The 26,685-nt window shown below is 39.2% G+C and overlaps 1 protein-coding gene across 4 annotated transcripts in view; it reads right to left on the bottom strand.

Moving 5' to 3' along the window:
- The window catches only part of USP9X (ubiquitin specific peptidase 9 X-linked), a 129,871-nt gene that overhangs the window by 90,115 nt on the left and 13,071 nt on the right, over nt 1-26,685 (bottom strand). For all 4 annotated transcript variants that reach the window (XM_045472936.1, XM_045472937.1, XM_045472938.1 and 1 more), the window contains exons 2-3: nt 4,680-4,933; nt 2,582-2,727 (exon numbers count right to left, since the gene is read on the bottom strand). In XM_045472936.1, the coding sequence (XP_045328892.1) occupies nt 2,582-2,727; nt 4,680-4,775 (242 nt within the window). In that variant the 5' untranslated portion in view covers nt 4,776-4,933. The remainder of the gene's footprint in view (nt 1-2,581; nt 2,728-4,679; nt 4,934-26,685) is intronic.

The raw sequence follows: 26,685 nt of genomic DNA, 5'->3' as shown, positions 1-26,685 counted from the left end.
CAGGGTCTAGGCTCTGAGCTGTCAGCACAGAGCCCAACGCGGGGCTCGAACTCACAAACCGAACTGTTCAGTCATGACCTCAGCCACCCATGTGCCCCAAAAGGAAATTATTTTAATAACAAAGAATATAAAACTACCATAACAACCAAGTATCAATTAAATGGATACTTATTGTTTGAGTTCATAGGAAAGAGCTCTTTCAGAATTATGATGAACCTCTTAGTTGTCTTCAATTTCTTCACAAAGAAGAAAAATTTAGGTGGAAAATGAGGGTTTTCTGCCTCAATTCACATAATTCATCAATTTATCCTGAAGGATGTGGGTCTCCAGGCCTCTCTGCCTCCATAGGTACCCTCCTCCCTCCAACAAGGATGCAGCACACACCCAGGTGGTGCTTTCTGTGGTCCCAGTGGCAGCCCAACCATCTGCGAGTCCATCCTTTTCCTACCCCTTCTTCCTCATCCTTCTCACTGCTCCAAAAACCCTTGATTTGGGGGGAGGGGGGGGGAGTGCTCCATGACTAATATATGCAAACTTTTGTCTTCAAGTCTGCATAACAAGTACCCTTTAATAACAATCACCAGACAAAGATCAAAACGCAACAATAAAACCTTTTGCTAGGTCTCTGCTACAGAGAAAGAATAACCAGGGACAAAACAAATAACTTTATACAATTTCAATGTATATACTGTATATATTGTATACTACTAGAATCACAGCTAATGTGTTCTTTCAAATATACTTATTAAATACAATGAGTGGGGCGCCTGGGTGGCGCAGTCGGTTAAGCGTCCGACTTCAGCCAGGTCACGATCTCGCTGTCCGTGAGTTCGAGCCCCGCGTCGGGCTCTGGGCTGATGGCTCAGAGCCTGGAGCCTGTTTCCGATTCTGTGTCTCCCTCTCTCTCTGCCCCTCCCCCGTTCATGCTCTGTCTCTCTCTGTCCCAAAAATAAATAAACGTTGAAAAAAAAAAAAAAAAAAAAAAAAAAAAAATTTTTAAAAAAAAAAAAATAAATAAATAAATAAATACAATGAGTTAAAAAATATATTAATAGAAAATTTTTCAAGATAAATGAAGTGAGAAAAGCAAGACAAAATGATTTGGTAAGAAATCTCACATTTGTAGAAAAATCAATACAAATCATAGTAAACACAAAGATAATCTGAAGAGTCTACTCCTTATTGTTAGTAATTAAGATTTTTTAAAATGCTTATTTATTTTTGAGAGAAAGACAAAGAGTGAGAGTGGAGAAGGAGCAGAGAGGGAGAGGAAGACAGAGAATCTGTAGCAGGCTCCGCTGTCCGAGCAAAGCCTGCCTGACGCGGAGCTCAAACCCACAAACTGTAAAATTATGACCTGGGCCAAAGTTGGATGCTCAACCGACTGAGGCACCCCTCAGGCACCCCTATTGTTAGTAATTTTTTCTTGAGACGTGTATACAGAAGAAGGAAATTATAGAGAACTTTATCAACACTGTATTTCCACGTATAACAATGCATACTTCTATTATTTATGTAATCAAGATTTGGGGGGGAATAAAGGGGGGGTTCTATTTCCCCTGCTATTATATATATTAAGTATTAACGGATTTTTAGAAAGTCAAAGAATAAAGAAAATTTAGTAACGCAAATGCTTATAAGTCTTGTGTATTTTCCTTACTTTCCTTTTTAGGAGTTAAAGGGATGTGTGACACCTCCCTAGCACTCACTTGTTGACCCCACAGCCTGGTGAAGACCACAGCCATACGTGGTTCCCCCCAACACACTCTTCCCTCATCTTTTTTTTTTTTTTAATGTTTATTTGGGGGTGGGGGGGGGGGAGGAACAGAGGGAGACACAGAATCCAAAGCAGGATCCAGGCTCTGAGCTGTCAACACAGAGCCCAACGAGGCACTTGAACTCATAAACTGTGAGATCAAGACCTCAGCTGAAGTCAGATGCTTAACCTACTGAGCCACCTAGGTACCCCACTCCCTTATCTTCTTCAAATCTTTTTCTTCCTCTGCACACAAGCCTTAAACTTACATTCTCCTGGAGTCTTCCACTACAAGTACAAAAAATTATACTCTAAACTTGCCCCTGAAGTGAAGATGAAGAGAAACAAATAGCAGAGATGGTTAAATGCCTCAGGCTAGTAAAGGGTTCACAAGGGGCAGGCTCTGAGGAACTCATGTTCTTGTGACCTGGCTTACCTCAGGACCATGTAAAAATCATGAAAATCACCCAGCAATCAGGACAACCAACATACCAAAAAGAAAAAACAACGTCATAAACATTCAAAGAGGGAAATCATACATATGGTTCTACTTCAGAAACACACCAGCTTGGGTCATCATCATTAATTCTAAAAACTTTACTGACACTGTTACTCCCTTTCGTTTTTCAAATCCTTTAAGAACCATGGGTTACAAAGTACTTGGTAATCACCAAGATGTTAAGGCTATTAAGGAGGCGGCGTGGCTAACTGTGGTATTTCTGTCCACTCTTCCCCTTTTCTTATTTACTACTAATCACTGTGCTAAGAAACCATTGGTTCTCCTATGTATTACACACATTAAGAAAACAAAACAAATTAACTCACCTATTGATCATGTCATCCAACTTTGCCAGGTCAGTATGTGGAAATGCAGGTTCCTCATCTTCAAGCTGTGGTGGAGCATCACCTTGACCTTGTTCATCTGGGGGAGTTGCCGGGGAATTTTCATTGGAAGAATCAGGCGATGAAGTCTTAAAAATCAGATATACCAGATTTAGGTTTCTATACCATACATACATTTAATAATTCAAACACCAACACAGATTAAAGGAGTAAAACTTTAAAGATAAAATCATAGTAAGTTTATGATGCTTCAGGAAGTCTCTGTGCTACTGTGCTGTAATTTCACCTAATCCTCAAGAGCCTAAGAAAGTATTAGACGGCTATTTTATAGATGAAAAAACAAACTCAGACAGTAAGTAATTAGCCCAAGGTCACATAGCTCCAACTCTATGGTCAGGATTTGAATCCAGGTTTGTGTTAACCATGATGTATACTGCTCCTCTACTTACATTTCCCATTATGTGAGCCCTGTCACAACAGGAATTACTAGACAAGTATGAAACCACATTTCTCGTGATGAGCACGGAGTAATGTACAGGATTGTTGAATCATACAGCTGAAACTAATATAACATTGTATGGTAATTATATTTGGATATCAAAAATAAGTAAAATTCAAAACAAACAAAAAAGAGCAAACCTATTGAATCTCTACTAGTTCCTGGTTTAAAAATAGCATCTTGCGCATCCAACACAACCTTTGACTATGTTTAAAGAAACCTAAATAGTGGATAACAAATTTGTGACACAAGAAGACTTAACAACTCTGTCCAATATCTAGGACCATGTACTTCAGTATTTTATGGCCTAAAAGTGGGAACTGGAGAGGAAAAGGAATGACGTTGACACACTTATTTGGAAAAATAAAACTAAAACCTGACTTGCTTGCTTCTCTAAAATGGCAGAGGGAGAGGAAGAGAGGAGGGGCAAAGGGAGTGCATGTGTGTCTCTTTTCTACCATACTTGTAAAAGACTAATCTAATAATAACTGGACAATAAGAACTTATCCCCAAGTGCCAAATTTAAGTATCCCATGGTAACAGTATTTTTGCCTAAAAACTCATCCATACAGAATTCTATGTAAACATGTACCAACTGTAAGCAGCAGGTCTATGGTTCACGTGCACACAACTCAGTTATAAATTCACCTGTAAGTGCCGTTAGAGCTGCGCGTCACAAATTTTAGTATGTATGTCTTACCTGGGTATTTCCCAACTTAAAACTGTATATATTAGAAAAAATAGCTGAAAATTAATTACTAAACTTCCACTTCAAGAAATGAGAGTATTAGCAATTCAAATTCAAAGGAAATGAAAGGAACAAAGACATGAGGGTAAAAGCACACATAGGGAAGGGAGAGAGAATCGAAGCCAAAAGCTGGTTCTGGGCCAAGTTCAAAGAAACTAATAAATCCCTAGGAAAGAGTATCAGGAAAGAATGCAAATTAGCATTGTCAGAAATGAAAGACGAGATGTTACCACGAGTCTAAGACATTAAAAAGATATGAAAGAAGTAACAGAATCTCACACAAATTCATCCACAGAATAGAAAAAAAGAAAAAAATATTACCCTATAAGTTTTAAGGCCAGCATAAAATCTTGATACCAAAATCTATTTTAAACTATTTGCAAACATTATTTCACTCAATCCTTGTAACAATCCTATGAAATAGTTATTACTGTTATCCCCATTTTACAGATGAAAACCCGAGGCTCAGAGGTTACATATGTTACCCAGTCATAGACTAGAATGCTGAAAAGCACAAATTTGAACACAACATGACTGGAGTCCATGCTCTGTAACAGAGGCTACACTGAATGGCTTCAGGCTTTGCTATGGAAATGACACAGGGCTTAAATACTTCATCTGATAACTGACCGTGTAAGTAAGACACCAGCAAAAGAGGCACCATATGCTCAAGCATCACCATCCACAGCACCTGAGCTTTCTTATTACTATCTACTTTTCTTAAAATAACTGTTTTATGGTTACTTCACAAACCATTCAGAACATGCTTCATTATTTACTAGCTCATGGTAGACAAACCAATGTAACTTTAACTAGTATCTTAAACGTCCTACCTGATTCTGTTGGAGGGGGGGCTGAGACTGTCCATCAGGAGCCTGGCCCTGGCTGTCATTCCCTCCTACTGGAGAGCCACGAGTCGTGGCTGTCATACTCGACACAGGGCAGATCTTTGCAATTTTGTCTGCTTATGTAGTTGTCTTGAGAAAAGAAATTATAGTCCACTTATAGAAGATGAAGTACCAGCATTTGTCAGTCTTAAAAAGCTCCAATTCAAGAATAAACCATCTTGCAGAGACCATTGCATAACCTACAAGAAGAAAAAAAAGTACATTTGTTTTAGATTTAAAAACCATGAATTAAGGAACTGTTCCATCTTTTTTTTTTTTAATGTTTATTTATTTTTGAGAGAGACAGACAGAGTGTGAGTGGGGGAGGAGCAGAGAGAGAGAGTGACACAGAATCCAAAGTAGGGTCCAGGCTCTGAGCTGTCAGCAAAGAGCCCGATGTGGGGCTTGAACCCACACACCGCGAGATCATGACCTGAGCCAAAGTGGGACGCTCAACCGACTGAGCCACCCAGGGACCCCAAGGAACTGTTCCAGCTTAATGTTACCAGTGAATCTAGTCAAGAGAAGATGGCTATACAATGGGAGGGTAAAGTGAAAAGCTAAAGTCACACTGATACCATATTCAACTTAAACTGGTAACTGTAGATCAGCTTGCATCAAAGCACAACCTTATGATAGATTTCAGTTTTCTCCTGAGATTCCAAAGACATTATTATAAAGGTATTTATTTAGCTGCCATTTTGATTCAATCATGGAATGGCAAAAACTGTCTTCGACTTGCCAATGCCATAAATACTTTGCAAAAAATATGTATACTCAAGACAAACCAGGTAACAAAATATTAATTTTTAAAACCATTTCAGGAAAGATTGCCTAACTAAAGCTTATCACCAGTACCAGAGCATTGTAAGTAGTTTTTGAACAAGCTTATGAAAGAAAGGTTTTAACAGAAACTTTAAAAACTTTGGGGGAAATTTTCTTTGGAAAAAGCTCGAGCTATATACTACTACTCCAAAAGAACCCAATTTGTCAAGTGACCCTGACTCTCCACTTTTGGCAAGATTTAGGTCACAGGCATTCCCAAAGACAGGACAGGATTATGGACAACTGTTTAACAATGGAATTCTTTGTTACCTGACCAGCAAAGGAATATAGGGGAATGCCACCAAACCCTCAATTCTATATTCATTAAGACCAATGGCTCTCATCCTTAGCTGCATACTAAAGTCATCTGACAGGCTCTGAAAAACACTAATGTGCACACTCCTCTCCAAAATGAATGAATTACTACATTTGAGAGTGAAGCCTAGGCATCAATACATTCCAACAATTCTCCCCTGGAGATTGAGAACTGTGCCATCAGATTGAGAACCTTAGCTGAAGAGTTCTAGGTATTTGGTTATAAAGTGACCATACTTTTCATTAGTCCAGAACAGTCCATGTTTACCTATTTATTAACCTCCAATTTAAATACAATCATTTAACCCAGAGATGGGTTTCTAACGAGATTCTGTTTCACTTGTCAAATTGGTATAACAACAACAAAGAAATTTAAGACCAGTAAGATCTAGCCACTGGTGAGACTAAACACAGAAAAATGTTTAATATGTAAAGCAAAAATATAAAAGATAAATGATTGAGCAGGCTTTCTTTCACTTTTGTTTCCCATTTTCAAACACCCTACGTTACAAAAAACTTCATGTGAAGTAAACAATTTAAAAAATCTGGAGAAACTAGCCTATAATTTTCCTTAGCCATTTTGAGTCGGCTAGCAGATTACTTGAGTAACTGTCTTCTCTTACCACTCAAAATTATCAGCTAATCAATTCACTTGATTCTTTTCCACCTCAAATTTATTCCAATCTCTTCCTTTTATTTCCCAACCTGGGTTCATAATCCGCTTGTATACTCTCCCCCAAAGGATGATGTTCCCATCACCATCTCCTCACTCTTTTCCTAGATCTTAGTCTATAAATATTATGCTTGTATCTTCCTTACTGAAAAATGACCAGTTTCTGCCCTCCCCTTTTCCCAAAAATCTTAAGAAGAATGTCTCGTCTCCTTTTACATCTTCCATTTTCTGTCATCTGGCTGAGTCTAAGCTACCAAAGTTGCTTTTAAGCCACTGGGTTTTAACTGAGGTCTATGGATAGATTTGAAGAGCAACTCTCCTAAAACTACACACAAAGCTTCGTGAATGTGTGCATTTGGTGGGGAGAGACGTTGTAATTCACAGATCATCAATGCTCTACTGACAAATCAAATAATTGCTTCTTGCTGTTCACCATGTTGGCCTCTTCCACCCTCCCTTTTTGAGCCCCTGAGATTCTTAGGCTCACGCAATCCTGGACTCCAGGCTTCCTTTCTATTTCTTTTTAAAGGGGATGGTGGCAGGTAGTAGTGACGTCAGTGAGGAGTATGGTTTTGAATACTGAAACAGAGTTGAAAACATCCAGTAGACAGTTGACTCTCCAAGTCTGGAACTGAACCAAAACTTTGGGGTCTGAATATAAAGTCTATTATTCACTAAAGGGTAAAGGGAGATGGACTCATTAGTTAACAGTATTACCTATGAGCTTCCCACCCACCCATAAACACAACCTCCACACGACTACTACCTCATTCTGAGAGTTAACGGGCCACAATGTTGTGGGGTGTTAAGAAGTAGACTATATACCCCAAGTGTCAGGTAAATCAAGGAGAGATGATGAATCCTGAGACACACCAAAATTAAAGTGGGTTTAAGGCAAATCTTTACCATTTACACAGAATTTGTGGTATTCTTCCATAAATAGAAAACTAATCATCTAAGAAGTGACTTGACCAAAGCACAAGTATTAAGTTAACAAGTCTAGAATTCTATTACCTTGTCCATTAAACCAATACTATCTCTATTTTTTGAAAAAATATTTATTTTGAGAGAGAAATAGCATGAGCAAGGGAGAGGCAAACAGAGAGGGAGAGAGAATCCCAAGCAGGCTCTATGCTGTCAGCACAGAACCCAATGTGGGGCTTAATCTAGCAAACCATGAAATCATGACCTAGACCAGAAACCAAGAGTCAGATGTTTAACCGACTAAGCCACCCAAGTGTCCCAATACTCTCTCTTTAAAAAGTCTTTCCAGGAAGCAATCCAAGGACAAAAAAATAAACAAAATGTGGTGTGTACATACAATGAGATATTCCAACACATGATACAACATGGATGAAACTTGCAGACATTCTGCTCAGTGAAATAAGTCACAAAGAAACAAATACTCTATGATTCCACTGATACAGAAAGTAGAAAAGTGGTTACTAGGGGATTAAAGGGGGATGGCGGTGGGGAGAGAAGACTGGGGAGTTCACAGTTTCAGCCTGGAAGATAAAAAAAAGTTCTTGAAATGAATGATGGGTTGCACAATGAAAATATGCTTAAAGGCAAATTTTAGGTTATATATATTTTCCCACAATAAAATTATATATATAAAACACTGCTGTCTTGCTTTTGCAGTCCTTTTAACAGATGGAGATATGAATTAAAATATCTTAAAATTATATCCTCATGTTGTTTTGTTTACACTCACTATCCTTCTATCTATTATGTATCCCAATAACCCTCCATCTATAGACAAATCAAAACTATCTGGCAAAAGTCAGGGCATAAATTATTCTAGACAAAGTATTGTGTGGATTACTAAAGAACTTTTTTTTTTTTTAGTGTTTTATTTTTGAGAGAGAGAGAGAGCAAGCGCGAGCACAAGCAGGGGCAGAGAGAGGGAGACACAGAATCGGACGCAGGCTCCAGGCTCTGAGCTGTCAGCACAGAACGCAACGCTGGGCTTGAACTCACAAACCAGGAGATCATGACCTGAGCTTAAGTCAGATGCTCAACACACTCAGCCACGCAGGCGCCCCAAGAACTCTTTAAACAAAATAACTTTAAAGTAAATGGAAAAGGGAGAAAAGTGTAACCTTTCCGCCAACAATGTACCTTTTACTCTGCCCACAGAACTAAGCCATCTTCTGCTTCTGGCAGAATAACCCATTGACAAAGCTTCAAGCTGCCTGCCATCCCTCTCTATTAGTTCTTCTCACCTTTCTGTCTTCTATGTCTGTCAAGTCCTCCACATTTCAAGATTCCCAGTACTGCTGAGCAGGTATCACAGAACTCAGCATAGCATACTCTGCTCTATTCTGGCATTTTTAACAGCCATCTCCCTACCACCACATTAAGAATTTGATGATACCTTTTCCTCAGTATGCTAGGATCAACAAATGGAAGAGCAAGAAATAGGTATGGAGCAAAGAAAAGTATCTTCTGGATTAAAACAAAATCCCAGGGCATCTGGGTGGCTCAGTCAGTTCAATGTCTGACTTCGGGTCAGGTCATGATCTCACAGTTCCTGGGTTGGAGCCCCGCGTCGGGCTCTGTGCTGACAGCTTGGAGCCTAGAGCCTGCTTCAGATTCTGTGTCTCCCTCTCTCTGTACCTCCCCAACTTGTGCTGTCTCTCTCTCTCTCTCTCAAAAATAAACAAACATTAAAAAACACAAAATCCCACCTCTGCCACTTACAAGCTGCTTTTTTTTTTTTTCGATGTTTATTTTTGAGAGAGAGAGAGAGACTGAGCACGAGTTGGGGAGGGGAAGAGAGAGAGGAGACACAGAATCTGAAGCATGCTCCAGGCTCTGAGCTGTCAGCACAGAGCCCAACACAGGGCTCAAACTTACAGCTGTGAGATCATGACCTGAGCTGAAATAGTCACTTAACTGACTGAGCCACCCAGGAGCCCCTACAAGCTGCCTATCTTAAAGGCCAGTAACATCCACTCTATTTTTGCAAGTCTTTAAAAATGAGATAATGCCACCCATAAAAATGCCACAAGGAGGGGCGCCTGGGTGGCTTAGTCGGTTAAGCAGCCGACTTTGGCTCAGGTCATGATCTCGCGGTCCGTGAGTTCGAGCCCCGCGTCGGGCTCTGTGCTGACAGCTCAGAGCCTGGAGCCCGTTTCAGATTCTGTGTCTCCCTCTCTCTGACCCTCCCCCATTCATGCTCTGTCTCTGTCTCAAAAATAAACATTAAAAATTAAAAAAAAAATGCCACAAGGATAATCTTAATAAAGGTGTTTTTGCAAATCCAAAACACACAATTCTCAAAATATGTAATTTTCTTTTCCCTTTCTATAATGTACTGTGCAGGCAGGGTTCTTGAATATCTGAGGTAATAATTGGAAAATAATGTTTTCAGATAATGTGAAAAGCTTTGAATGGGAAAAAATTATCAAAGATATGTTACAACTAAGTATAACACTGCTACCTTTCTTCCTCCCTTTTTCTTTCTTTCCCATTCGTTCATTCATTTCATTCATTCATTCATTCAAAGTAGGCTCCATGCCCAGCACAGATCCCAATGTGGGAGCTTGAACTCACATCCCAGAGATCAAGACCTGAGCTGAGATCAAGAGTCAAACTCTCAATTGACTGAGCTACCCAGGAGTCCCAACACTGCTACCTTTCTTAAAAACAAATCCCATTTAACTGGAGGAACAGATGGGAATCAGACTGTTTTACTTGATTTCAAGACACAGTCCCAAGGCTCTACCAGAACTTGTTTTCCAGGAGATATTTAGTCATACCTAGCAAGGCTAGGACAAGCTTTCTACAAAGTCAAAGCAGCAATGTCATCCACTGAGCAACTCAAAAATTATTCAAATCAGGGGTGCCTGGGAGGCTCAGTCAGTTTAGCACCCAACTTCGGCTCAGGTCATGATCTTGCGGTTCCTGGGTTCGAGCCCTGCGTCGGGCTCTGTGCTGACAGCTCAGAGCCTGGAGCCTGCTTCAGATTCTGTGTCTCCCTCTCTTTGCCCCTCCGCTGCTTATGCTCTGCCTCTTTCAAAAACAAACAAACATTAAAAAAAAAAAAAAATGCTCAAATTCAACAAATCCAAGGTGCAACTGTACTGTGTAAAGTTTCAAGCTTTACATAAAGTGTCAAGTTTTATTTCAGAAAAACAAAAGTACTGTAAGGGTCATTGTTCTCCCTTCCTTTCACTCAGGTTTTACCAGAAATTATGTTGGATTTTCTGCAATGCAACATGTAACCAAAATGATAGTATTAGATTGTCTTTAGAAGACAGCATTTTTTTCATATCCAAACTCAGCATCTCAATATCTTCCAAGATGGGAGAAGCAACACCTTTACCTGGAAAAAGGTTGGAGTCATTTTCCTTTTAATAAGCTAGTACTTCATAAGCGGCAACCATTCATACTCATTTTAAAGCTTGCAGAACTGAATTTCTACAACAGCTTTCAAGTGGGAGGGCCTTAATACCAGAGAAACCCTCAAGACAAAGAATGGTCATTCTCTACCCAGTCATTATTCCACCTCTGCTGAAACGTTTCCTCTATTTCAAAATCTCTCTCTTATACAGCACATTGAAACTCTCTACAATTCCACATATGTATATGATCCTAGTATAGAGTTCCTTCTCTTTCTGAAACTTTTTGTCCAAAAAATAAAAGTTGTTTAATTAAACAAAAACTCAAAGCTTACTTATTCAAGAAATATGTGTTAAGTGTTTACAACGGGCCACATATTGTTTTAAGCATAAGGGAATATGGCAGAGCACAGCGGGCAAATCTCTCTCTCTCTGGAATTAGCATTAACAGATTGAGGATAGAGCCTTATAAACAAGCAAAAACAAGCCCAACAGTCAAACAAATTATTTCCTTTACTGGACATCAGAAGGAGTTGAGTCTCTTAGAAAACAACATGATAGAGGGGCCTGGGTAGCTCAATTGTTTAAGTGCCTGACTCCCGATTTTGGCTCACGTCATGATCTCACAGTTGGTGAGTTGGGAGTCCCGCATCGGGCTCTCTGCTGTCAGTGCAGAGCCTGCTTCAGAACCTGTCTCCCTTGCTCTCTCTCAAAAATAAACATTAAAAAAAAAAAAGAAAGAAAAGAAAAACCAATGTGATAGATCCTTAAACTCATCCTTGGAAATTATCTTAGCTTGTGAATTTTATCTATTATGTACCAAAACCAAAGGGGAAAATTACTCAATTATTTTTCTCTTCTAATGCCTTTCTATGTTTAACTGACACCTATAACTCGTTTTTCCCTTCTTAAAATACTTGACTCACCAGAGGCGAGAGACATAACTGTGAAACAAGCTGTACTTAGCCTTCACCAGGCATTAGACCTCATTACGTCTACTGATCACTACAAAATGAAAACTTTAATTACAATGGTCTTAGACAAACTATTATTTTGCAGTTAATACACTAGCATATAGAGGAAAGGCAGAACTTAAATTATACATATTTAAAATGTTAATGTGAAATGTAAAAATTATTCTATCTTCATTATAATCCAGTGCAGAACATCTTTCTAGTACTAAGCTTTATTTCAAAATAACCATTTTTGGAGCAGATGGGTGTCTCAGTCAGTTGAGTGTCCGACTTCGGCTCAGGTCATAATCTCGTGGTTTGTGAGTTCAAGTCCCACATCAAGCTTGCTGCTGTCAGGGAAGAGCCTGCTTTGGATCCTCTGTCCCCCTAGTCTGCCCCTCCTCCTCTTGCGCTCTCTCAAAAATAAACATTAAAAAAACCACAAACCACCATTTTTGAGTATAAAGATACTCATATTTAGGCCAATAGTATTCAGAACTTTTTGAATTTTAAACTGGAATTTCTATCGCTATGACAGATTCAATATTAAATGCAAACTTTTTATGTATGCGTTGTTAGCTGGAAGAAAATGTATCCTATCCTACGTAGAAGTTTTTCCACTACATGAGAAAGGACATAAATAGGTATTGCAGGTTTTATACACTTCCACTGACACACACAGAGAATGCCAAAATCCAAAAAGAACACAAAATAAAAGCAAACAGTTTTAACAAATAGTAATAACACAGTTAACTATCTACACCAATAGCTGGACTTCCAGGACTTTTTTTTTAATCCCTAAGAAAACATTGAAATGTGAGTAAAAATAATTACTGGTAATAATCCTGACTCTAATTTTTAGGTAACCTCATTTGCAAGCATTGCTATTATATTTGCTTTAACTAATTATCTACTTATTATTTCTTGTGACACACCTCATAATCAATTATATTCAGATACTATGATCCATAACCACTCTAGTGGGTAAAGGTAAAAAAGGTTTCAGTATTTATACTACCCAAGGAATTCTTTCATGGACTTGTGGTTCCATTCCATTCAAAGTTTCTCTGTGACTCTACAATTCTGCACTTAGTTACACTGTGTGATTCCCTCACACCAAGCAATTGTCAGACACCAGGTGGGTGTCCTACAATTCAGCTAAAATTCTGACACCATCTGCCTGGAGATAGCATCAGATCCCACAGGTTAAGGGCTCCGTCAGTCCTACAAGATTACTCCCTGTAATGGAGTTGCCCCCACTTCAGTTGCCAGTCACAAGTCCAAGTTGTCATCTATGTTTCTAACGGGCTATAGACTGGAGGTTCCAATGACCCCTAAGCCTTGGGTTCGATTAATTTGCTAGAGCAGCTCACAGAACTCAGAGAAACATTTTACTTGCTAGATTACAGTTTATTATTAAAGGTATATAACTCAGAAATAGGTAGATAGAAGAGATACGTAAGACGAAGCATGGGGAAAGGGCAAGGAACTTCTGTGTTCTTTCTGCGCCCACCATTCCCCTCAGGTTTCCAGATGTTTACCAATCCAGCACCTCTCTGAACCCCGTCTTTTTGGAGTTTTATGGAGGTTTCATTACACAGCCATGACGATTAAATCATTGACTGTTGAAGGTTGAACTCAATCTCTAGTCTCTCCGCACAGCCCAAGGAGGCAGAAGGGGCTGAAAGTTCCAACACTCTAGTCACATGGTCCCTTCCCCTGGCAATCAGCCCCCAATCCTTAGGGGCTTTCCAAAAGTCACTTCATTAATGTAACGTAAGATGCCCTTTTTTGGCTCTCACCAGTTAGGAAACTCCTAAGGTTTTTGAAGCTCTGTGCCAGAAACCGGAGAGACGACTCAATATGTATTATAAATTACAGTATCACAGGCTCCCTTACAGTTCCATCTTAATTTATACATTACTCTAGGAAAGTTATGAGCACTTATGTATCAGGCACAATAGTAGGTGCTTTATTGTTATACAAATAAATTATTGTTATACACTCATGTAATCACCATGACACCTATCCCATATGGCTACTAATCCAGTTTAACAAACAGAAGCTAAAAGATTAAAAGTGACTTGAGCTTTTCTAAGATGGCACATGCCTACATGTGTTAAGACTCTAAAGCCACTGGCTCTTCCATTCAACCATGAAGGTTCTCCACAGCTCCCAAGATGTTCTCTCTGAATTCAAAGGGGGAGAATTAAGATGGAAAATAAAAAGGGATGCGGAGGGAACAATGATAAGGGACTGTGATCTTTCTCTTAAAATCATGGTTACTATCAAGCTTGTACCCATCCCTCCAATTATGTTTTACCTTTTTGGCATTAGAAACAATCACCATGACTCTTACTAAAATGCAAACCGTACAATACCATAAGGCCCTGCCTAAAAATCTTAAAAGACCAGGACTAAGACCGAAATGCTTCTCTAACAGTCTACAAGGTCTTCAAATACCCAACTTCAGCCTCACCTTGCAACTGTTCCCCAGCCACCTGTTCTAATCCCATTCAATCTGCCTTCTTGTTCCTTCAAACGTACTCCCCTCACAAGGACTCTGAAGCCTCTGAACAAGCAGTCTGTTTAGTTTTGCCCATAAGAATTCACCTTCATCAGTGCTCAACTCACCTAAGAACTCATCAAGTACTCCTATCTGAGGCTCTGAGAGCCAGCTACACTTTCCTTAAAGCATCTATGTGATGATCAAACCCTCTACAAAAACAAAAGTTCCATTAAGGGTAAAAGTTATATGAACTGTAGTCATCGTTGTATCCCAAGGATTCACTGACACACAACAGGTAGGTGCTCAAAAGAAAAAATGGGGTGTGTGTGGGGGGGTTAGTAACAAAGTCAAACAAACCGTCTCCCTTCCCATCTCCAACAATTCCTCTTTTATAATGTGTCCAAAATTATCTTTTCCATTCCCACTCCACTTTAAGAGACTCCAATTTTAACAGCATCCTGGCTGATCTCCACACTACCAATCTGTTTAGCATATTAACTGTAAATTAAGCCAACATTTTCAGTCTCTAAAACCTTTAGTGTCATCCTCCTCTCTACCTTTTCTGTAAGTACTATTCGAGGTCATTCTCAATCAGCCCTTATTTTTCCTCTCTCATTCCCCAATTTCAATACTACTATAGCCAGGTTGACATACCTCAGATTTTAAATAAAAATTTCCTCACTGGGGTGCCTGGGTGGCTCATTCTGTTAAGCGTCTGACTCTTGATTTCGGCTCAGGTCATGGTCTCACAGTTCATGAGTTCAAGCCCGACGTGGGGCTCTGCGCTGACAGTGCGGAACCTTGTGGAGGTTCTCTATCTCTTCTCCTACCCCCCATGCACTCTCTCTCTCAAAAATAAACATTTAAGAATGTTTTTCTTATAGGGGCACCTATGTGGCTTAGTCAGTGGGCATCCGACTTTAGCTTAGGTCCTGATTTCACACACAATTCATGAGTTCAAGCCCTGCATAAGGCTCTCTGCCGTCAGCATGGAGCCCCCTTTGGATCCTCTGCCAACCTCTCCAACGCATGCGCTCATCCACTCTCTCTCTCTCAAAAATAAACATTAAAAAATTTTTTTAATTTTTTTTCTTATTAATAGTGGTAATAACATTTGAGTGTTTACTTTGTGTCAGGCACTATTCTAAGTTATATATGTATATATAATTATTTAATCCTCAGAACAAGCCTATTACTGGCCCCCTTTCAGGAGTAAAGAAACTAGGGCAGAGTGAATACATAGGCAGTCAAAGTGGTACAGCCGGGATTCTACCCCACGTACTACAACTACAAGCTCCAGGGTTCTACAGTTTTAACCACCATGCCATACATCAATAATGTTGGAAAATAAGGAAAAGGCTACCATTAATTTCACCATATCCCCAACTCCAAGATAAACTCTATCAAAATGTTTTTGATGCAGAAACACATTTTATAAAACTGTTTTGCTTCATTTGAAATTTCCCCATGTTGATTATTCTTTTACAACATTGCTAATAGCTATCGCCACAGAATTTTCTTCTAAAACACTAACACTGTATCCCTAAGAAATACAGCATACAAAAACTATGCTATAAGAAACTATTGTTCAGTGGGAGATGAGGTTTCAGGAGTTTAAAATGCAGCAAGATATTGTCAATATAGCCGAGTCCACAGCTATGTACCTAAATATCCCTAAGCAATTTTATAATGTAGTCTTTGCTCAAGAGTAAAGGACATTCTTTTCCTAGTTCCACCAGCAGTGCCATTATCATTAACATAGGACCCCTCATTCTTCTCACAATTATGATAAATTAGACACAAAACCAGTCAAGGCAGCTATTATTAAGCACAGGTTCCCCTGCCCCCAAATGTGATGCTAACTCTAGACAGCTTCACATTCAATCAATAACTCAGGCTAACACAAACGAAGATGTCTAATCTTTGTTGAATTCAAATGCTCATATTCTATTACCACCACTATTAAACACCCACAGCCCTTAATTTTTGTCACCAAATCACCATATACAAATGTAACATTGGATAAACTGTACTTCAGTAACAAAATAAATTCAAAATTTTTTAATAAAATCACTATGTACACTCACTGCTGCCTCCTATGGATAACTTCCTATTATGGCATCACAACAGAACCATAACCTGCATCCTAAGTTTTGTTCGTTGCAGCAAAAACGTATTCATCTAGAAATGCTTGGTAATTGGCTAAACACTCTTATTCAAACCTCCGTGCTAAGTGTCTGTCAAGTCGTATGTACACAATTAGGGTACTGGAAGCTTTTATATGTACATTAAAGCTTCAATAAATTCCAGCATCCTTTCCAAGGCATTCTCAAGTGGGAGTTTTTAAGTGGCTGCAGGCAAGGAGTAATTTTAAATTAAAAATGACTTCTGGAATGCTGGCATCAGAACCTCTGTGGATATTCTCCCCAGTGAAACCAATAACCAGTGAAGATTACATAAAAAAAATTTTTTGAGGTCCCCAGAATTGTCCTAAGGGTATACGGTAAATGAAGAAATACTTATTAAAGAAAATGTATATCTCACTAAGAACAGAGTCTGTGGCATTTTGGGCCAGCTCAGCAGGACAGAAGCTCCATTCCAGGTGGGTGCAGCCAAGAATACAGGGCTCTCTCCTCCAATCTCCCAATCAAGGTTTCTGCCCAAGAGAGGAAAAACAGCTAGCATTTCTCCTCATTCCCAACTGTGACTTGCAGGGGCTCTATTGCAGGCACAAGCAGCTGGGATGTCTGGGGCTCCTTTCTTCTATCCAAGCTCCACTTGTGGAGAAGTTTGGTCCCAGGTTCTTCAGGCCAAGAATAATGTGCTCCTAATGGCCTTCACTCCATCTCACTCATAGGACTGAGGTTCCACACCAGGAGAGACAAGGTGACAACACCAGAGGCTGCTGTTCTCACCCAGCACCCTACTCATGAAGCAAGGGTGTCAATCTGACAGAAATGAGCCATTGTTTCACCCCCAGTTCTGAAGAAATGATGTAAAGGTTTCGCCCAGGGGGAAAGGCAGGCCATCAAAAAGCTTCAAATTTCTCCCAAAATGAACCGATTTTATTTGGAACAAAGTACAGGGAAGTTCAAACCTGAGAGTGCACTAAAAACAATGGAGAGCAAGGCAGCAAGCAATTAAGACGCCGGTTAATCTCATGAGAGCAACAAGCTATAAACTTTAAACCAGCTAGCAGTTTACCAGAAAGAATCAGGGAAAGAGACAGCTAAGAGCCTCCCTGAAGTGAGAGCAAACCTCAAAGACCGAGAGCAAACCTCAAAGACCGAACTCAAACATTACCTTCTAGAAAGAAAAAAACTGAACTGGCTCAGACTGTGGGGCAATTAAATCCCAGGCCATCACCTGAAACAATAAAGCAATCAGCCAACAATTAGTGGAGACTAACATTTGCATGTGACACCAACAGAGGGAGACAGCTTAACACAGATATGACTAAGCCTGTACCCTCTGAAGAATATGAAATCACAGGCTACACATTGCAAGGAAAATGGATTTCATTACAGCAGTTTGGCCAGTAGTGAGACAGACAAGCAAGTAACAACAAGTCCCCAGGTATGGGTAGTGGGGAATCAGTATCCAAAGTTGCTACATTAGATAAAAGAGCCGCCCCCCCCCCCCAAAAAAAAAAAAAGTTTACCGGACAGGTGCGAAGAAGGGGAACTGTGGCCCATACACCAGGGTGGGGTAGGGGAAGCAGCCAAAAGAAACTGGCTTTGAGAGGGTTCGGATGTCAGGCTTAGTTAGCTAAGACTTCAACACAGCTATTACAAGTATGTTCAAAGAACTAAAGGAAACCATGCTTAAAAGAAGTAAAGAAAAATATGACCACGTTTAAACAGAGACTATAAAAAAAGATGTAAGAGCTAGAAAATTTTTTAAAAGAACCAAATGAAAATTTCTGGAGTCCAAAAGTATAGTAACTGGGGCACCTGGCTGGCTCAGTAGGTGGAGGAGACACTTGACCTTGGGGTAATGAATTTGGGCCCCATGCTGGGCATGGACCCTACTTAAGAAATTTTTAAAAGAAAACATACAATAACTAAAATGAAAAAATTAACTGAAATGGCTCAACAAAAGATATGAGCTGTCAGAAAAAAAAAAAATAGGCAAACTAGAAGATGAACAGATTAAGCATTCTGAAAAACAGAGAGAGAAAAAATGAGTTTCAGAGAAATGTGGAATACAATTAAGCATACTAACATATATGTTATGGAGTCCAGAAAGAGAAAAGGTATTTGAGGAAATTATGGCCCAAACTCCCCCACATTCATGAAACACATTCATCTACACATCCAAGAAGCTCAGCAAACTCCAAGCAGGATAAATTCAGAGACCAGACTGTAAAACATCATAATCAAAATGTCAAAAGCCAAATACAAAGAGAAATGAGGAAGCAGGAAGAAGCAATCATTGCATATATAGGTTCCTCAATAACACTGTCTGCTGATTTCTCATCAAACAATATGGAGGCCAGAAAGCAGTGGGATGACACATTCACAGCACTGAAAGAAAAAAAGCCTGTCAACCAGAACTGTTTCAAAACTGAAGCCTGAGGTCAACTTCTAGCATGACAGCCTACGGTGCTTAACAGACCCAATCCCCAGTGAAGGAGCACTGGAAAATATAATCATAACAGTATAAAGGCCTTCTCCTTTTTTAACTGATTTAAAAAGCACTGTATAAACGAAGTGTACATAATGCATAATTGGATTTCATATAGAAATGTTTCCCAATAACTGAATGATTTAACACGAAATGAAGCAAAGACCTAAACATAAGATCAAAAACTAGAAAATTCTTAGGGAAAAAATAAGGGTAAATCTTCATGACCTAGTATTTCAGCAATGGATTCTTACAGGTATGACACCAAAAGCAGGAGCAACAAAACAGACAAAATGGACTTCACCAAAATTAAAAATGTTTGCTTCAAAAGGCATTTGTAATATTAAGACAGTGAAGGGGCACCTGGCTGGCTCAGTCAGTGAAGCATGTGACTCTTGATCTCAGGATCATGAGTTTGAGCACCACGTTGGGCATATAGCCTACTTAAAATAAAAATTGTATATATTAAAACTGAAAAGACAGACACCCCCAGAGAATGGGAGGAAAAATAAACAACACTACAAATCATGAATCTAATACGGGACTTGTATCTAGAATACACAAAAAGACTCCTACAACTCAGTAATAAAAAAAAAAGACAACCAATTTAAAAACGGAGAAAGCATCTGAATAGGCATTTCTCCAAAGATGTACAAATGGCTAGTAAATACACGAAAAGATGCTCAACACATCATTAGCCACTAGGAAACTGCAAATCAAAGCCTTAGTGAGATAGATTCCTCCCATCAACTGGAATGATTATAATAAAAAAGAAAATAACCAGTGTTAGGATGTGGAGAGATTAGAATCCTTGTGCATTGCTGGTGGCAGTGTAAAATGGTGTAGCCACTGTGGAAAGTGGTGTGGCCATTGCTCAAAAGACTAAATATAGACTTGCTAACATTATCCAGCAATTCTACACCCAAAAAGCTGAAAACAGAAGTTCAAACAAGTATTTGCAAATCCATGTTCATCGCAAGTACTATTCACAGTAGCCACAAGATGGAAGTAAACCAAGTGTCCATCGATAAATGATAAAATGTGGTATATACAAACAATGGAAGATCATTCAGCTTTAAAAAGGAAATCGACACAAGCTTGGAACATGTGATGTTACACTAAGTGAAACAAGCCAGTCACAAAAGGGTAAACAATGTACGATTCCACTTATTTATGGCACATAGAATAGTGAAGTTTAAGGGTGCCTGGGTGGCCCAATCAGTTGGGCTTCCGACTCTTGGTTTCCGCTCAGGTCATGATCTCAAGACTTGTGGGTTCCAGCCCTGCTACAGCTGTGTTACTACAGCTCAGAGCCTGGAGCCTGCTTCGGATTCTGTGTCCCTCCCTCGTCCTGCCCTTCCCCTTGCTTATGCTCCCTCTCTCTCTCAAGAATAAATAAAACATTAAAAAAAATTTTTTTTAAATGATACACCCAAAACCATTGAACTGTACACTTTAAATGGATGAATTGTAGGATATGAAAATATCAATACATCTACGAAGAGTAAATGTAAACAAAAAATATGGTGAAAAAAATCATTAAAAGGAATTAAAAATACCACAGTAGACAATATCTGCTTAAGGCAAAAGAAATCAGTAAGAGAAAAAGATAAACAAAAAAACCACATGAGATACAGAAAACAAAGTAAAATGGCAGATGTAAATCTAGTCAGATTAATGACCTTAAATGTGAATGGCTCATAAAATTCAAACGCAGAGATAGACTGGATTTAAAAAAGGAAGATCCAAGGACATGCTATCAATAGGAGAATTTTAGATCCAAGGATACAAATCTGTTAACAGTAAAAGGATGAGGGTGGCACCTGGCTGGCTCAGTGGATAGAACACGCAACTCTTGATCTTGGGGTCTTGAGTTTGAGCCCCATGTTGGGTGCAGAGCTTTAAAAAAAAAAAAAAAGGTAAAAGGATGGGGAAATATGCATCATGCAAAATAGCAACCGTAAGAAAGGTGAAGTGTCTATAGATCTACCACAAAAAACTAGACTTTAAGACAAAAATAAATTCCTAAAGATAAAAAGGAACACTTTATAATAAAAAGGTCCATTCGTCAAGATTTAACAATTATAAATACATATATATACATGCAACCTACCAGTAGCCCCAAAACATATGAAGCAAAAAAAGACAGAAAAGGACAGGGAAATAGACTTCCAACTCACCACTTACAATAATGCATAGAACAACTAAGAAAAGATTAAGGAAGGAGACTTTAACAACACTACACCAACTAGATCACACATGTAATAGAACACTCTACCAACAACAGCAAAATACATATTCTTCTTGAGTGCACATGAACATTCTCCAAAATGGACCATATGCTAGGCTGTAAATCAAGTCTCAAATTTAAAGGACAGAAACTATGTTCTTTGAACATGGAGAAATAAAACTAGAATTCAATGAAAGGAAATTTGGGAAATTCACAAATATGTAGAAATTAAATAAGTTATTTTGGCACAGTGATCATATTCAGGCCATTTGCTAGTTCCTCAATTGATTCTTTTTAAACCTGCTATTGGGGCGCCTGGGTGGCGCAGTCGGTTAAGCGTCCGACTTCAGCCAGGTCACGATCTCGCGGTCCGTGAGTTCGAGCCCCGCGTCGGGCTCTGGGCTGATGGCTCAGAGCCTGGAGCCTGTTTCCGATTCTGTGTCTCCCTCTCTCTCTGCCCCTCCCCCGTTCATGCTCTGTCTCTCTCTGTCCCAAAAATAAATAAACGTTGAAAAAAAAAAAAATTTTAAAAAAAATAAAATAAAATAAACCTGCTATCTACAAATAATAAAAATTCTGAATTCTCCTTAAAGACAAAATAAAGGCATGATCTTGTCACTGAAATATACTGTAAGACTAGTTTTTTTTTTTAATGTTTATTTGAGAGGACTATTTCTTCTCTTTTTTAATATTTATTTTAGAGAGCGAGAGAGGGAGGGAATGAATCCCAAGCAGGCTCCATGCTGTCAGCTCAGAGCCAGATGCAGGGCTCAATCTCACCAAACCAGGAGATCATGACCTGAGTCAAGACACTTAACTGACTAAACCACCCAGGCAGCCGTTCTTCTGGTTTTGCTTAATGTGTATATTTATACGTTAAATTTACACACGTATATTTAATAAATGCAGAAATTTAGGCACACAAAAAGATGAAACTAAAATAGCACACCTATGTACTGAGTTCCACAGCTTGTACCCTGGAAACTAAAATATTACAAATCCTCAAACACCACTATTTTTTTTTTAATGTTTATTTTTGAGAGAGGGGAGAATGTGAGCAGGGGAGGGGCAGAGAGAGGGAGACAGGATCCAAAACGAGCTCTGCGCTAACAGCAGACAGCCTGACACAGGGCTTGAACTCACAAACCGGGAGACAGTGACCTGGGCTGAAGTCAGATGCCCAACCAACTGAGCCATTATCAGGCACCCCATACACCACTACTTTTTAAAATTGTCCAGCCCTGCATAAATAGGCATCCAAATATATACACCCAAAATATCAATGAAAGGTTAGGAAGTGTTAAAAACATCAATATTCAGTTAAGTACTATCTACATTTAATCTATTTCAAATTAATTATATGAAGAGATAGGGAGGAAGGGGAGAAATAGAACAGTATGGATTAAGAGCAGAAAAAGAACCAAAAAGTGAGAAGCAATGGGACATGGGTGACAAGTAAATTAACATTTATTAAGCACTTACCATGAGCCAGGTATCATTTAAAGGATTTTGATTAGCTTATTTAACATTCATAACAATCCCAAGAGGTAGTTTGAAATAGCTATTGGGGGAAAAAGGTAACAAATCTAGATTTCAAATCCAGACACCTTGGAACCATTGCCTCTGCCCATTCCCTTGCCGTGCTCCATCACTTTTTTTTTTTTTTTTTTTTTTTTTTTTTGGCCTATTGCAGTGCCTTTAAGAGACCAGTGGGAAGGAATAGAATGACTTCATCAACCCTATTAGGTGTGCTAGACAACTACTCTTGTTAATGGCCTGATAAAATTGTTTTGCCAGAAGCAGCAGGGTATACAAAAGCAAATTTGTAACCAGAAACACATGGATTTAAATTTCTACTCTAATACCTACTGTACGATCTTGGACAAAGTTCCCAAACCTCTTTGGGACTCAGTTTCCCCATTTGAGGATACTAGGCTATGGTTGTGACGATTAAATGTAAGGTAATGATTATCTTTAAATGCCAGAAGGTCTCCAGTTAAGTATTAGCTCCCTTTTCTAACAACATTCCACTGGAGGGGAGACATGTTAAAGACAACTATTTGCAATTTAGTACTGAAGGTGGAACAGGAGTGTGGATTTTGAAGTGCAAAAGACTTGGTCCACATGAAGTCTGTTTTGCTACAAAGGATGCCGTTTTGTAATGGCATTTAGTTCACCGGCAAATGTCAGCAAACACACTTGCAAGTCATGTTAATTTGGAAGGAATTTTTCCCTCAATGCATAATGTCTTGCACCAAATAGCAGCAGCATGAGGGTGGGGCACAAAGGTGTGAACTGGATAGGGGCACCTAGGTGGCTCAGTCCGTTAAGCTTCTGACTTCGGCTCAGGTCACAATCTCACGGTTTGTGGGTTTGGGCCCTGCATCAGGCTCTGTGCTGACAGCTCGGCGGAGCCTGGAGCCGGCTTTGGATTCTGTGTGTCCCGCTCTCTCTGCCCTGTCCCCTCTCAAGCTCTGTCTCTCTCTCAAAAATAAGCAAACATTAAAAAAAATAAAAAAAAAAAAAAGGCCTGAACTGGGACAGCGATCACCTCACATTCTTTTTGGCTCATTCTGGCTACATGCTCTGTCTTAGACATACTTCTGTTCTCTCTGATCCTTTCTGCATTTTATTTCCCCCATGTGCTCCCTAACTCTGTAACCTCAACCCTTCCCTATCCGGAAGGGTTCCATTAGGTTACCTGTTTTTAAAAAATCATATTTACTATAGTTTGTCAGGAATTCAAGATGTTTTCAACTGTGCTGTTTGTTTTATTAGAATTCTTATTGTTTCTGTTAGTGCTCTAATTACAAAGTTACATAAGCTTTTCAGTGATCCCTTTGCTCTTAATCCTATTTTCCCCATAAATCTGGTTACATCTTGGGGTGTGATTTTGCAGAGCATGAGGTTTGTCAGCAACTACTATGTAACAAATATGTTTAGAACAGGTACTGTTTAATCTCAAAGTATCATTTTTTCTTTCCCTCAAGTTGGCTAATACCTTCAGAGATTGTTGGGAAGCTCAAATGGAAAAATATATGTTAACTGCCTTGCACATAGAAGGCACCCAATAAACAGTAGGTGTTCTAACAAGTGCTGGTTACTTTTCCCTAGAGATGCTAATTAGATGATTATATACTTTTGACAACTCCTCATTTTTTAACCTTCCCAGGCTCCCTATAAATATGATCACTAGATCAGTTCAGAGAAAAAGTATTCTCCCAACTATAAATTACCAGGATTCGATCCTCCTTATGTATGTATCACAATTGCTCAAGTTGCTTTTTAAAATAAATTAATAGCCTCAACAGTCTTATACTAATATAGCTGATTTTTTTATTGTATTGCTTTAATGCAGAATCCTAACCATACTTCAAAATTTTGTCCTACTTTTCAAAAAGTTTCAAATCAAAGATTATCTTACCATTTATAATACAACGCATAGCACAGTATTCCTATCAGAATTTGTGCTGCCTCTAAAGAAAACGTGACAGTAGGGAGAATAAGGAAACCAGTAATAAGACATCAAAATTCTGTGGTGCTACACAATTTACTAATTATCTGTCAAGTAAAAGAATGAACAAAACCACCACCTTTTAGGTAGAAATAGAAGTACATTTTCCATTTAGTAAATATGGAATTAGAGTCCCAGTTCCAGTCACTGGACTCCAAGCACCATGGCTGGCTCAAGTTTGCCAGTTTTGGTTCTACCCTAACAAAACTTTTAAAAACTAAATTCCTTTCTATTTTAACACTGTTAAAACATATGCAATTATGAAATTAAGAATCATACTCCTTATGCTAATTGCTCTCCTACAAACTAAATACAAACAAAATTAATAATAATAGAATGTGACAGATGGCAGCACATTACTGACTGGGAAGGCATGCACTGTTCTTGAGTTTTGCACAGCTATCCTACCACCATCACACGCCACGTGGGAGACTCAGCCCTCCTACTTGAATTACTACATCACTGTGTAGACATGGTGTGCTAGGACATCATTTGTCCTTTGCACCAACTGGAATATACAGAAATATTGAAGATGAAATTCTGTCTGGGATTTGCTTCTATATATATATTTTTTTTTTTTTTTTGAGAGCGATCTAGAGCATGAGCAGGGAGGAGCAGAGAGAGGGAGACACAGAATCCGAAGGAGGCTCCAGGTTCTGAGCTGTCAGCACAGAGCCCAACGTGTGGCTCGAATTCACAAACCATAAGATCATGCATGACCTGAGCAGGAGTCAGACCATTGACTGAGCTACCCAGGGGCCCCAGGATTTGCTTCTAAATATAGAAGGTATATAAAAAAAGAACAAGCCCTAAAAATAAAGCTAGTTAATGGGAGTTTATTCACATTTTTGTATGTTTGATCTTTCCTTAGAAAAAGTTTGGATGGAGGATGGGTTAAATAGGTGATGGGGATTAAGGAGTACACCTGTAATGAGCACCAGGTGTTATATGGAAGTGTTGATTCACTATACTGTACACCTGAAACTAGTATTACACCACACGTTAACTGGAATTTAAATAAAAACTTTAAAAAGCTTGGAAAAGAGAGAAATAAGTTCTCCAAAGGCAGAGGATATCTACAAAATCTTCTCAGAACCTATGAGCTGCATCTGAAAGAGTAACCATAAGTAGCAAGTCAAATGTGAGTTCATGACCTGAGCCAAAGATGGATGCTCAAAAGACTGAGCCACCCAGGCGTCACCCCCTTTTTACTTTTTGACTCCCTTCATCCATGTCTTCCCCCACGCCCACCCACCTCTGGCAGCCACCAATCTATTCTCTGTATCTGAGCTTGGTTTTTGTTTTTTGATTCCACATATAAGAGATCATATGGTGTTTGTCTTTGGCTGATTTCACTTATCATAATGCCCTCCAGGTCCATTCACACTGTCACAAATGGCAAGATTTCATTCTTTCCTATGGCTGAAATAACAACCCATTGTATATACACACACAATGGAATATATGTACACAATCTCTTTATCCACTGCACTGATGGATACTTAGATTCTTTCTGTATTTTGGCTACTGTAAACAGTGCTGCTGCAACAAAGATGCAAGTGCATAAATCTATTCAAGTTAGCGTTTTCATTTTCTTCAGATTCCCAGTAGTGGAGTTATTGGATCAGATGGTAGTTCTATTTTTTAATTTTTTTGAGGAACCTCCATAATGTTTTCCACAGTGGCCGCATCAATTTACTTTTCCACCAACAGTGCACAAAGGTTCCCTTTTCTCCACATCTTTACCAACCCTCTATTTCTTACCTTCATGGTTTATTTCTAAAGGCCACATTTTAGTCTGAAGTATTGAATCTTTCAAGAGCGAAGATCTTTCCAGACATACTCTAAAGCCAAACATTGGGGCGCCTGGGTGGCGCAGTCGGTTAAGCGTCCGACTTCAGCCAGGTCACGATCTCGCGGTCCGTGAGTTCGAGCCCCGCGTCGGGCTCTGGGCTGATGGC

The sequence above is a fragment of the Leopardus geoffroyi genome, chromosome X (genome assembly GCF_018350155.1).
Source record: "Leopardus geoffroyi isolate Oge1 chromosome X, O.geoffroyi_Oge1_pat1.0, whole genome shotgun sequence".
Taxonomy (NCBI): Eukaryota; Metazoa; Chordata; class Mammalia; order Carnivora; family Felidae; genus Leopardus; species Leopardus geoffroyi.
Note: the sequence above shows the minus strand (reverse complement) of the source record. Positions and strands in the feature narration are given on the sequence as shown.